The sequence below is a fragment of the Rhipicephalus microplus genome, chromosome 8, assembly GCF_043290135.1.
Source record: "Rhipicephalus microplus isolate Deutch F79 chromosome 8, USDA_Rmic, whole genome shotgun sequence".
In the NCBI taxonomy this organism is placed as follows: Eukaryota; Metazoa; Arthropoda; class Arachnida; order Ixodida; family Ixodidae; genus Rhipicephalus; species Rhipicephalus microplus.
Genome location: NC_134707.1, coordinates 27,410,876 through 27,423,902, shown reverse-complemented (window position 1 = coordinate 27,423,902; position 13,027 = coordinate 27,410,876). Strand labels below are relative to the sequence as shown.

Below are 13,027 nucleotides of genomic sequence, written 5' to 3'. Positions count from 1 at the left end.
ACTCTTTCTGTGGTACTTGAACTTGTATAGCGCATTACGGGGAAGAACACTCGTGGAATTTTTTCTGTGGATTTCGATCGAGCAGATGATTTGTACATTTTATAAAACAAACACTGCAAAAAGTGGAGGAAACTTGCGGGTGCCCTATTTACTAGTCTCGAAGCTCGTGTGCACAAAAATAGATACCTTTATTTCTTTTTGTTTCCTAAGCTCTGAGTTTGAATGCGTGATTTTTCTTTGTTACTGTTGTAAAAGTTCAAGGAAGCGTACGGTTGCATCGCAAGACGCGGTTCTGAACAATGGCGTACCAAAAACAAAAGGACGTTAAAATGTAACCTCTACGTGTTCATTTAGGGTTAGCCCATTTTAGTACTTATTCTTTTGAAGAGGTCAGCCTTCGCACACCTCCAACCAAACTTCGTTAGCCTCTTGTGTGGGCTACGATGCAAGTATTGCCTTTCTCGTCACCTTGTACGTGTCTTGTGTAAAGTGGAGTTTAAGTGATTCCGTGGCAGTGGTTGCAAAGTCATTCTATATTCTAAGAAAGCAAGTAAGGGTTGAATGGAACACCAAAATTGTCATGTCTCTTGATATTTTACGACCTCTCGTACGGTGGAGCACCGAAACTATACTCATTTAAGCAAAAAAAAAAAGTAGAGCTCACGTCTGCCTAGCGCATATGTTTCGCTCCAAGTGCTCTGGGTCACGTGATCTTTTTTTTCAAGTCGACGTACTCTGTGCGCCTCAGGTGCGGCGATCGCAGACGAACGTGAAAGCACTTTGCTAGGGAGTAATGGCCTCTCTTATCACGACCTCTCGTCGTTTTTACGACGGTCAGGTCATCGCAGTTCGCGTCACAATGAGAGGCGGAGTTTTTGTTTTGTTAACCCTATCGTTTCGGTTTTGTTCCAAGTGCCGCCTGGCTCGAGGCAGTGCTCCTTTATAAGCCAAGCAACGCGGTATGCGATGCTTCGCTCTAAAGCTCAGTAATAGATACCAGGGAAGTGAACAAGGAACGGCGAATTTTTTTCACTGAGGGCGGAACTTTTGAACGCAGGAGTCTCACAGCTTCACGGATATTTCGGGAAAGAACGTGGTGTAAGGACGTAGATTGGCTCGAAAGCTCGCTAAGAGCAACAAAGCAAGCAAACAAAGAACGGTGAAGTGTTCTCGGCGGAACTAACTTTTGAACACTGAAGACTCCCAACGTCGCTGTTACTTCGAGAAAGAACGCGACTAACCACAAACGAGAGCGCGGAGCATCCAAACGAAAGAGCATAACGGGCTTCTTCCGTCCTCGCGATAACACTACTTCCTCGCTTCTCTATCTCTCTCTTTCTTTTGCACGCTGCGTGCTCGTGTCAGCTATTTCCAGGAGCCAGCCATACCCATTGTTCGTCCGAGCGGAAATTGCCCCAGATCACGCACGACGCTACGGTTGTTTAGGCGCTCTGAACCATCCTCACCCTTAGTTCCCTTTTCCTCCTTCTCAATCGGTGCTCCTCTTTTTCGCCCAAAAGTGCAGGTCCACAACTCACAGAGTCGGAGCTGTCGAGACCGCATTGTGCCCGCACGCACGCCCACTTTTCGAATAGTTGCGCGGCATGTCTGTACTTCTACGCGTGCCAACAAAGTCCAGTGTTCTGACTGTGGCACTGAAGAGCTTGCGTTCTTAACGATCCAGCCGTGGTGCTTCTGTCTAAAGCACATCACATCGTAGCCGAGTTCGTCCGTTTATAACGTAAGCGAAGACTTTGGTTAGATTACGAGCAGTGGTGTGATGGAATACTCTGCAATCTGGACGCCATTCTAGAACGCGAGCAGACCGTGACGAGTTTTCAGCACCCTCAACGTTTGTAGGGCCCCGAATGCTTCGCCTTCTTTATTAGTAGATCGAGTTGCAGGGCCATTGACGTTTAAATTCAGCCCCGTTTTCAGGTTCACTTACCTCTGCCTATTCAGGGCAAACTATCGAAGTTTAGAAAGAAGAACCCCATCACCGCAACTCTCGGGCATCTCATATACAGTGGTAACACAGTAATACCCGCTGCCACCAATCCAGATAAATGTTGGCGCGTCAGAAGCTGATGTGATTGATCTTGCATTTTTATTGTGGGACACTTGAAAAAGAAGGAGGATGGCTTTGACCCGTCCTTTGCAGACCATCTGGACTGCAGCGAGATCGCTACGCCACTCTTTTATGTAACCAACTCTAAAAGGTGAAACGGTGGACAGAGGCGGTGAGTCATACTATTGAGGGAAAACTGCACGCTGACTGAGCCCCCGCTGTTTTGGAGGGTGAGTAGGCCGGTCTTTGCCCGCCAAGAGTGACGAGGTCGGTATTTCTCGCGCGCACGCTCCGAAGGTCGTATTTATTCTAAACGCCATCCTCGACGCCGCGAAAGAGCAGCGTTGGTGTAGGAGGTGGGTGGAAGCCTGCTTCGGCTCTGGAAAGAGCTAGAGAGCCTTCGGTCGGCGATAAGCGAGGCGCCGCGGTTGATATATAAGTGGTGATCGTGTTGTTTGTTGTGACTGAAGAGAGTGTGAGAATAGGAGGGAGAGAGAAAAAAGAAAGAGCGGACGTAACGTTCCAGCGAAGCGAGACACTCCGCTGCCGGAACGGGTTGGCCGTGGCTTAGCGTACGAACGTTAGTCGGGCGAGTGGAAGCTGAGGCGTGTTTGGGACGGCTTTGCATTTCACAGCCGAACAGTTTATCTTTCCTTTTTGCCGGGTTCGATTCTAGCGCCGAAGAAGTGCGAGAGCCACGCTAGCACTTCCACACGGCGAGTGACTAGGCGTTTTCTACGCCGAGCCCCGAATCCAGCTTATTCCTGACGGATTGAGTGCTTTCCAGCCCTTGCTTCGTGCGGTGGAGGGTAACTACATCTGGTGTTGCCGCACTGTTTGGCACAGACGTCTTGCCAGTGTTTGTGTGCGCGAGTGTGGTGTGCTTACGCGAGAAGTGTCGACACTGGGCTGGTGCGGCTGAAGTTTACCGTGCGGCTGGGCTGTTGTGCTCTTGCTCGCGCGGTGAAAGTGACACCGATCTGCGTTGAAGCGTGGTGACAAGAGAAACAGTGCACACTTCCGGCTCGTTTTTTTTCTGCGGGGGTGCTTGTGTCAACGAATCAGTTCTGGGATTGCCGCCGGCGTTTATTTTTTTGCCCCTTTCTTTCTCGCCTCTTTACGACACGATGTGACGCGGAACATCGTTTTGCGGCATTTTTTTTCTCTGCTGTGTTGCGAACGAGGAAGTACATGCCGGAAGAATCTCGTCGTGTTCGCTCCCCAAGAGAAAAGTGTTCGAGGTGTTTGTGCTTGGGATGTGCGTTTTCAACCTGCGTGCCTGGTTGGTTGCAGTGCTTTCCCGGAATCGGCGTTTGCACCAGTGCGATGGAACTGCGCAGCTCTTATTAAATCATCGAGTTTTGCGCTTATCAGTTTAAACCTGGAGCTGTTTTCGCACCTGTCGCGTGCAATCACGTTTGCCACGCTGAGGCAACAACGTGAAACCTGAAAATATAATAGGGTATGCTTATTACGCTTACAGGGCTGAGTCGTTCACTGTGGCGCTCGCTCGGTGTCTGATCCGAGGCAGGGCATTGTTTCACAGATTTAGCAAGCGGGTTCTCCTAGTAACTTAGGTGAAATGGAGCCAAAAGAGGTGATATTGTGGCCAGTTCTAAGAAGCTACAGGATCGGGTCCCGAAGCTGCCGTGGTATCAGCCGTAGCCGACTGACATACGTCTCGGGGTAATTTTAAGAAATCTACCGATCATTCTGATCCCTCTGAGTGTTGATTCCCGGCTACATCAAACCGGATGTTTACGTGTTCGAAGTATTATCACGAGGCTTGTAATGGCCCGCTCGCTTGTGCCGGTTGACGCTTAGAAAGCGAAGCGTCACTTCAGGGCTGGTTCCTCGAGGTAAATGCTTCAAATGTTTTACAAGCTTCAAAGTCCTACAAGATATCATGACCTTGGGCTGAAAAGGCAAATATCTTTCGAGAAATACCCCCGGGATATTAATGTCATAAGCATGACCACAAGCATGAACTTTTTTGGCAAGCTGAACAGTCTTCAATTTGTACTTTGTTGGCACTTGATGTTGAAGACCAAGCAACTGTGATCCATCACAGTCTCGGAAATACTTCCGCTTCGACGCTTTGACTGCTCAACGTGATCTGGATTCAAGGAATCTCAACCCACCGTGGCCCTTCCGGAGCGCTGAAATCGCGTGAAGGAAACGGCTCCTTTCGACCCTGTGACGTCACTTCCAGTGCAACGACAGCGAGCGCCGCCAACAGTGTGCATCGTACGGTGAACGAAGTGGCGCGAACTTTCCCGTGCCAGGACATGCTTTGTCCCGGGAGCTCGACGGCAGGACCATCCCATCAGGGACTTCCTGGCCGGTCCAGGGGTGGACCTCGAAGACCCGGATGCTACAGGCACCGTCCGGCCGTGCGCTACAAGATTCGGCCAGGACTGAATCCCGGCTACCGAGACATCAGTCCGCAGGTCAGCATCCGCTACTACAGGTATGTCCCTGTGAATCAGAGTTTCGGGTTTCGCTTATTATATGTGAATCTGAGCTGCTTTTTTCTACCGCGTGGCTTGTAATATTTGCTTGTTGTGTTTTCGGGGACTTATTCACGTTTCCCCTGCAAACTTAGTTATCTTCGTGCGGCCAACGTTCACTAAGCATGTGCTTCTCAACTGATTCATGCAGTTCAGCATTGCAGTAAGACGGAACTTTTGGGGAATAAACAAGTAACATTCATTGCACCAATATTCTCGCAAACGTACATTGAAAAGATCACTTTCCTGCAAACACAATGTTAAAGAGTAAATATATTGCTTTGTTATATATTAAATATATTGCTTTGTTAAAACTTTATCAAGTTGCCCCTGTATTTTAGTTGCACTATCCTCGACATTAGTTCTTACTTTTCGTTATTATATTAGCGCCTTTTTCGTCAAAGTTAATTATAACTTAAAAACAGAATTTTTTTAATTAATCGTTCCGTTTTTACAGTTTGTCATTGTCGCATCATTTTTTTTTTCGTCCTCAAGGGGAAAGGGGGTATGACTTTCTCTCGAAGGAGAGATAATTGTTCTAAATCATTCAACAGATGAGGCTTGGTGCCACAATTACACGTGGTTAATCCTGCCGTTCTGAAGAATATTGCCCTAACTTAAAGAGCCGCACGAACAGTGCTGTGGTTTGCGCATAAGCATGACAATCGTATCTGCATAAGCATGACAATCTTATCGATTCACGTAAGGACACACCAGCATAACATAAGCATTCGCTCAACCGCCGGACGTTACGGCGGCAATATGCCTTGCGATAAGTCGTGGATACGCTTCATAGCTCGCCGGCATAGCGTAAATTTGCTGCGAATAGTTTGTTGGTACTCTGTGTCTTAGGGTACTTTGCGGCCTTAGCGAACACTAAAGAGCGAAGCAATTTTTCGCGCATAAAGTATAACTTCACAATCCCGATAACACCACCCTTACCGTGACACCACGCTTGGTAAGTAAGAAAACACGTCAAAACAAAATGAGGGTGAGCACGCCGCATTGAGATTTCCGCACCAGACACCACTAAGGTACTCGGCTAAGGTGGCTAAGGTACTCGGCTGCTGACCCGCAGGTCGCGGGATCAAATCCCGGCGGCGACGGTTGCTTTTTCGATGGAGGCGAAAATGCTGTAGGCTGTTGCGCTCAGATTCGGGCACACGTTAAGGAACCTCGGGGAGTCGAAATTTCCCAAGTGCTCCACTTTGGCGTCTATCATAATAAAATGGTGGTTTTGGGGCGTTAAACCCCACATATGAATCGTATCAGTCACCGCAATGTCATAGATTTTCAAGGTGTCGTCCTCCGTAGCTTATAATTGATCCAAATGCAGTGGCATCTGCGGGTGCCGCATGCTTTATGTACGGAGTTTTATAAAACTGCATTGAACCGAATCTTGCTGAAATAAGAAAAGTTTATTTTGAAGATTTTGAGCTCACGCGTTGTGAATTCGATGTGAAATTAAAAAAAAGAATAAACTTCAACCTTTATGTTTTGTGCCAATGATAAACTTATTACAGTGAAACATATATGGCGTTAAAGTATTTGAAGTGCAATTTGTCAATGTGAATCAAGTTACTGTTTCTTCTTAGTACCGCTTTGAAGCAACAGTCGTTATTTCGCTTATTAGCATTTCGCTTTTAAAGCTTGCGTGCTTTTCAGATTACCAAGTCACATCTGAGCCCGGCATTAATTGCAGTGCGCTTGCTTACCAAAGTAGCTCTAGGTTTTACTGAGAGTAATTCATTTATTCAAAAAGCGATGCCCTGAAAATGCATGTCCTACCCCGCCGTGGTGGTCTAGTGGCTAAGGTTCTCGGCTGCTGAGCCGCAGTTCGCGGGTTCGAATCCCGGCTGCGGCGTCTGCACTTCCGATGGAGGCGAAAATGTTGTAGGCCCACGTGCTCAGATTTGGGTGTACGTTAAAGAACCCCGGGTGATCGAAATTTCCGGAGCCCTCCACTACGGCGTCTCTAATAATCATATGGTAGTTTTGGGATGTTAAACCCCACAAATCAATCTAAATGCATGTCCTATGAAGGGCGGCTGGTCGCTATCGCCGCCGGCTTGTTTGCATGAAAACATGCCCTCTGAACTGTTAAGTTTCTTCATTTCAATGGCACCATCAACAACTCCAGTGAAAGCAAACGGCTCAATTACAACATGCCACCATTTTTGTCCAACTCGGTTTGATTGGTTAGGTAACGCAAATAAGCCACACTAACTAATTCAAATGCATATTTAGAGTTCTCGAGGGGGTCAGGCATGTGCAATTTACGGTAATGGGAGGATATTATTGGGGAATACACGGGTTCGTTAAGGGTAACTAACTGGATTCCAAGAGAAGGCAAGCGGGTTAGAGGGAGACAGAAGGTTAGGTGGGCAGACGAGATTAAGAAGTTTGTGGGTATAAATTGGCAGCAGCAAGCACAGATCCGGGTTAAATGGCGAAACATGGGAGAGGCTTTTGTCCTGCAGTGGACGTAGTCAGGCTGATGATGACACGGGTTTATAGAGTTGCCACAATCTTTGCTCATTGGTTTTAGATCTCTAAGCCGATTATTCTGCATATGCAGTTTTTTTTCTTAAATAGGCCTTCACAAACTTAGTCCTGGACTATTGCTTATCGCAAGAGTACAGCCTTACCCGATTGAATAGATATCCACCAAAGGAAAGTTTGGGCCCTCGTAAGGTGTATCGACACACCTTTAGCCCGATTTCCTCGGCAGGCAGTGTTCGCTGTACTTCAGAGTGAAGTATATTTTTTTATCTAGTTTTGTTGGACCGTAACATCCTATGCCTGCGCACGTCATTTCAATACTTCAGCCCGCCTTTGAAAAGTATGGTGGCTAGTAGGAGACCATATAGATGCATGCGGGTTATCTCAATGGGTTAGCTATTGAAACAAGGCGCCATTTCCGCCTCCAAGTGCTCGACCGCACAAAACAGTTTAATTGGATAAAGAAGAGGGGAGCGCGTAGGGTTCGAATTTTTTCCCCCCTGAAATATTTCAGCTTTGCTTGCGTATATATTATACACGCACGCATACAAACACATATGCGAACGTACATGAAGTATGGTTGAACCCTCTCTCCGTCCCCCCTTTCCTAAAAGTATTTATGGCCACGCCCCTGTGGTACTCCGCTCTGGTCAGACTCAGAACAATCAGCCAGATAATACGTACAGTTGTTGTTTCTGTGCCACAATGTTTTTTTTTTTTTTTTGCCGTCGCCACCCACCAGCGGGACCACGGCCATTACTTCTCCTGTTAAGGCTTAATCCTTCCAAAACAAAACGCCACGCCACGACGGAGACAAAGGATTGTATTCTGAAAAAGAATTGATGTACTCCTTAATTCGATGTCCTCATTGATCAATCTTTGTTTCATTCATGTCCGAGAGATGGCGTGACGTCAGCGCGAGGATGGTGTGTTTATATGAACCTCTCGAATATATTTTCTTTCCCATTTCCTAGATATAGAAATCTTGGCTGCGGTTGGAAAAAACAACAACAAAAGGAACTGGCTTACTAGACGTCGGAGGCAAACAGTTGATCTCAACCAAGCAAAAAAATTGAAACAATGTGCTCTTTTCGTGCAGAAGTGCTCGATCGTGTTCGCGCTGCTCTGAAGCACATCACTGTTGCTTTCCTGACGGTTCGTCCTTTTAGTCCCGTGCTCGGCAATGACCATAACAATACACCAGAAAACGCAGTCACGGTTTTGTTCGATGCCGCGTTGTTCTTTCTTTTTCGCCCGCTGCCAGCCAGCGGGGCCGCAACAATTACTCCTCCTGGCAGGACTGCACACTTCCAAAACAAGGGGTCACGCTGCGAGGGGTAAAAGACAAAGCACCGTACACCGACAAGGACAAATGCACTCCGTTATGGCTTACGGCGTTTCTTTCTTCGGCTCTGGCTTTATTTCTATACGGCAAAAATGTACGGCGCAACGATTAGCAGAGCGACGTACAAAACGGTCTCCAGTGTCCTTGTCCGCTTGTGGGCGTAGTATACGGTCCGGCATCGAGAAGACGCATGACCGCTAGCCGCGCACACGGTTACTCTTCCGGGTCAATAATGAAAACGAATCACCGCGGGCTCTCGAAATCGACCACCGGTGTCATCGCTTCTTCTCCACTTCGATTTGTACCCGGCGGGAACATTCGTTTTTTCTCTCCGTGCTATCTCTTGCTCCTCAATTCTTGCCTCCTTCCGTTCTTTCCTTAACACTTTTGCTTTTGTTCTTCATATCGACAACCATATGTTGCTTCCCAGTTCCTTCTTTTTCGATGCTGTCATTTGTTTGCTTTTTGATCATCGTATTCACTTGCCCGTGTGCGAAGCGCGCGTATCGACCATGCCTAGTTACCATTCAAAGGTGCTGTAGCTCCCCCAAAAATGCACTTTGCCGTGTTTCTTTTGTGAGTTTATCGCACGTAAGATTTGGGCGGAAAGACTCCCGATTTCAGTTTCGCCTTTATCTTTATTTTGTTTTTCTTGTACACCAGAGCCTGCGGAGGAGGGCTGGCTTATCTGCATTGGGCGTACGTTCGATTTCGTCGTTCTTTGTGACGCATCACGGGCACTGCACTCCCGTGAATCTGCTATAGAAAACGAGCCTTCGACGTTTTGGTGCACTCATTGAAATAAAGATGTAACACGGGTGCTTGTGCCTTCACCTATGGTAATCTGAAGGCGCACGCAGTCTTCTTTTGCTTGTCGTTCAATCGTATTGATCATTCGCTCCAACCCTACCGAAGGCGCTCTGTGCTTAAACAAGTTTATCTATTTTCAACAGCGAAAGCTGCTATGCGATCACATTAAGGGCCATTTTTAGCGCCATAGTTGTCCGCTGCCGTCGCCGGTGTCAGTAAACACCTTTGCTCCAGATAAAAACAAAGAAACGAAAGAAGAAAATACATTTTGGATGGAACGTGGTTTGAACCATGCAGTGCCCCTCTTTTGTGACAGCCCAGTTTTCTACCACAGTGACATTTCGGAGCTTGAAACTCTTTCCCAAAAGGACCCCATACAAGCGTTACTTCGGGAAGCTAGAGCGTTAGCATTCGACAGAAGAGTAAGATGACACCGATGTGACGACCAAAGCGAACTGTGTAACCAGACATCACACAATACGAATTGAGCAATCACTGCGTAGTTGAATGCCTCCAACGAATTACAAAGGGCTCAGCCATAATTCTTCATCGTCTTCAGCTGCCGCATTTAGTTTGTGGTATAGCTAGTGCTTTGTGAACGTGCTTGTACCGGTTGCCGTAGAAGAATCTCGGCTTTCGCTGCGACTGTGCTGTGATTTCCGCGCAGGCCAGGCGTTTTTAGGGGCGAAGCTCGTTATGGTCTAGGGCGGTCCATCCCTACGGCGTAGCCGGCACAGCGTATCCACAGACAGACAGACAGACAGACAGACAGACAGACAGACAGACAGACAGACAGACAGACAGACAGACAGACAGACAGACAGACAGACAGACAGACAGACAGACAGACAGACAGACAGACAGACAGACAGACAGACAGACAGACAGACAGACAGACAGACAGACAGACAGACAAACGGACGGACAGATGCTTCGCCCCATTCATCATGATTCACTTCGTGGATATGCTGTGATATTTTTTTAGATGCAAAGCAACTTGCGCAAATCAGTCCGGTGGTGTGCGGCGTGGCCACCTTCACTGCGCTGGTGCCTACTCTCCCCCTCTCTTCTCACGCGAGTGCGAGAAGAGAGGGGAGAGTTGGCGCATGCGCAGTAGGGAAGCGGAGGTCACCGAGGGATATTTCTTCACGTGAGCGTGAGGATGTTCACAACATATACACAACTCCACCACACACAAATGAAACATACACCTGATCATAAAAATGAAAAAAAAAACAACAACATGGAAACGCAAGTGAACACCAGCGCTGCTACGCATACCCACATGGTTTCCATTAGTGGGCGATGGTATATTTTTTTTCTTTTGCTCACCCTCAGGAACCGCAGGCATTAAGTATCTGCACACTTTTGACATAGCAATGACGTCGTGTGATGACATTAGCAACATGAAGTTGTGTAATGCTGCCAGCACGTCACACTGATGTCATGCGATGAGGTCGTCGAATGGTGACCTCATGAGTTCTCGTCATCAATGGGACAAGGCGATGTGGTCTTCTGGTGAGACATTTCGAGACACTACGGGATGCTACGAGACCTGAAGTTCTCGCAAATCTTGTTGATAAGGAAACCGACGTAGCCACTTGAGGTCTTCGCTTAAAAACAAGTGCCTGTTACTCCTATTGGCAAGTCCTGAGTTGCTTCATGTATTTATCTATTTGGAGATATAGTAAAAGCTCGTTTATTAAGATTTCGTGGGACGGAAGGGCTCTGAAATCAGTGAATGTCGAAATAACGAGAGAACAATAAACAAATGCCTGTTAAATCAGTCCAGTTTGATTTTCTTGAGGAACACATTAATCCAGCGCTTGTTTATGCTGGTTGTGTCAACTTGTGGTCAAATGGGAGAAAGCTACAATACCTTCTTCGTAGTCAGCAAGTCTTGACCTAACTTCAGTGTGCTGCGTATGACCGTAAAATCACTTCGGTTAATGCACCACGGCGTTCCACGGGTCGTTTGACATGCCGCACTTCAGAACCAAAGTCAAAAGTTCTACTTTTACTTCCGTAAATGAGTAAAACCCCGAAGCAATTGCCTACTAATTCGGAGTCTATGAATATATTTTTTCTGTGTCAAAAGGAAACCTCGATGTTTGTAGAAAAATCAAATAATTAAATGCGTACTAAATACAATTATGACAAACTCAAGCCAAACAAAACATTGCTACATTTCCGTTCCTGGATATGGTATAGAATGCGTTGGACATATGCTATGTGAATTCAAGTTATTCGAACACAGGGTGGCATAATTCGCTCCATTGAAGGAAATATGTTGGCTGGTATCAGAAAGCACGAACGAATAATCCGGTTTTCCGCTTTAATGGGGGTCGAAATAATGAACTCTAACTGTCTTTAAAGATTCACCGTACGCGAATATTTTCAAGAGGGCGTGAAACTCACTTCAATGTCTGCAATACATGGCGTGAGTCAACCCTCGGCCAAACGAGTAACAGGTATTCTTTTTTTTATCTCTTCTTGGTATCTAGATATATATTTTCAGTAGGTTTTTAAAATTTGCATGAAAAGTACGTTGGCCGTTCAGGCCTACCAAAATGGGGCACTAATTCTTGTGAATTCGATTTAAAAAATTTGTTATCCGCGACTTATGTGGGCTCATGAATGGCGCAAGTGCAAATACCTATTCATCGCTTTGTCACTATTATTACATTTACGTTAACGAGACGCGTTTCTGATCGTGCTTCTGCGTTTGAGCAATGCTACTGCAGATTTCGTATTTGCTTATCTGCGTTTGCATGTAACACTCTGAGGCTTGACATTCAGGGTAGTGAAAACCGTGTACAGGCTACTTCACGGACGCATTTCGCTGCCACCATATTGAGCTGTTAACCTCGCCGTTTATAGTGCCCTTTAATGTGAACAACACTGTGGTGTGTGAATACAAGCGAAAACAGTAGTGTGTGTGCGTTCAGCATTTCTTGACGTTATGAGTTCGTCACGAGATACAAGACAAAAAGAAAAAAAAACCTTGTTTAACAGGCTCAGAGGACATCACCCGTAAGTCTTACGTAAAGTAGTCTATATTATAGAACCATAGTTGATAAGTACACTGCATGCACGAATAACGTGGGCTACTAGGGCTTATAAGCAAGTTTGCATGTGTGAACGAGCTTTTGTTTATTCGTCCTCTTTTTTCTGAAGACGTATGAGGTCGCTGTAGGATCTAGCCTTGCAAAATTTGCACGCAATTGCCTCGCCTGGTTTACTATTCGCTAGTTGTATTGAACTGATGTCTTTTTTGTGTGCCTGTGTGTGTGTGTGTTTAACTAAGTGTGGGCGTGCCCTTGGAAAGTCACGCGCAGCGTGACGTAACTCTAGCCGGCAGCCTGCGTGGTCTTGCGCACGCAGTATTGTACCGGACCCCTTTCTCACTGCACCCCCCCCCCCCCCCAACATAATCGTCGCTCCTCACCAGTCACATGCGAGGCTTGTAGCAGTGAAGAACATGAAGAGAAGACACTACACCTGCTTTCTGAAGATACAGTGACCACGCGACAATACAATATCAGGTACACTGTCATGTGGTGAGACTAAACGATGTAGTTCCCCAAAAAACATTGCCGCTTTATCTTAAGCTCACGACACTTAAGTGAATAGTATACTGTCATTACACTCCTTGCAAGTCGGGCACGATGGCGTGGCGGAGAGACTGATCTGGTGGAGCCATGCTGGTGTACGCGCCGGCCCCGTTCGGAGGCGATGAAGCAAACAGGATTCTTCCCTTATTATCTATTTTGTCACACATGACTGGTGAGG

The 13,027-nt window shown here is 46.7% G+C and overlaps 1 protein-coding gene across 1 annotated transcript in view; it reads left to right on the top strand.

Moving 5' to 3' along the window:
* The first annotated feature begins 2,678 nt into the window (after nt 1-2,678).
* The window catches only part of LOC142768889 (uncharacterized), a 67,660-nt gene continuing 57,311 nt past the window's right edge, over nt 2,679-13,027 (top strand). The window contains exon 1 of the mRNA XM_075871375.1: nt 2,679-4,538. Coding sequence (XP_075727490.1) covers nt 4,357-4,538 — 182 coding nt within the window. The 5' untranslated portion in view covers nt 2,679-4,356. The remainder of the gene's footprint in view (nt 4,539-13,027) is intronic.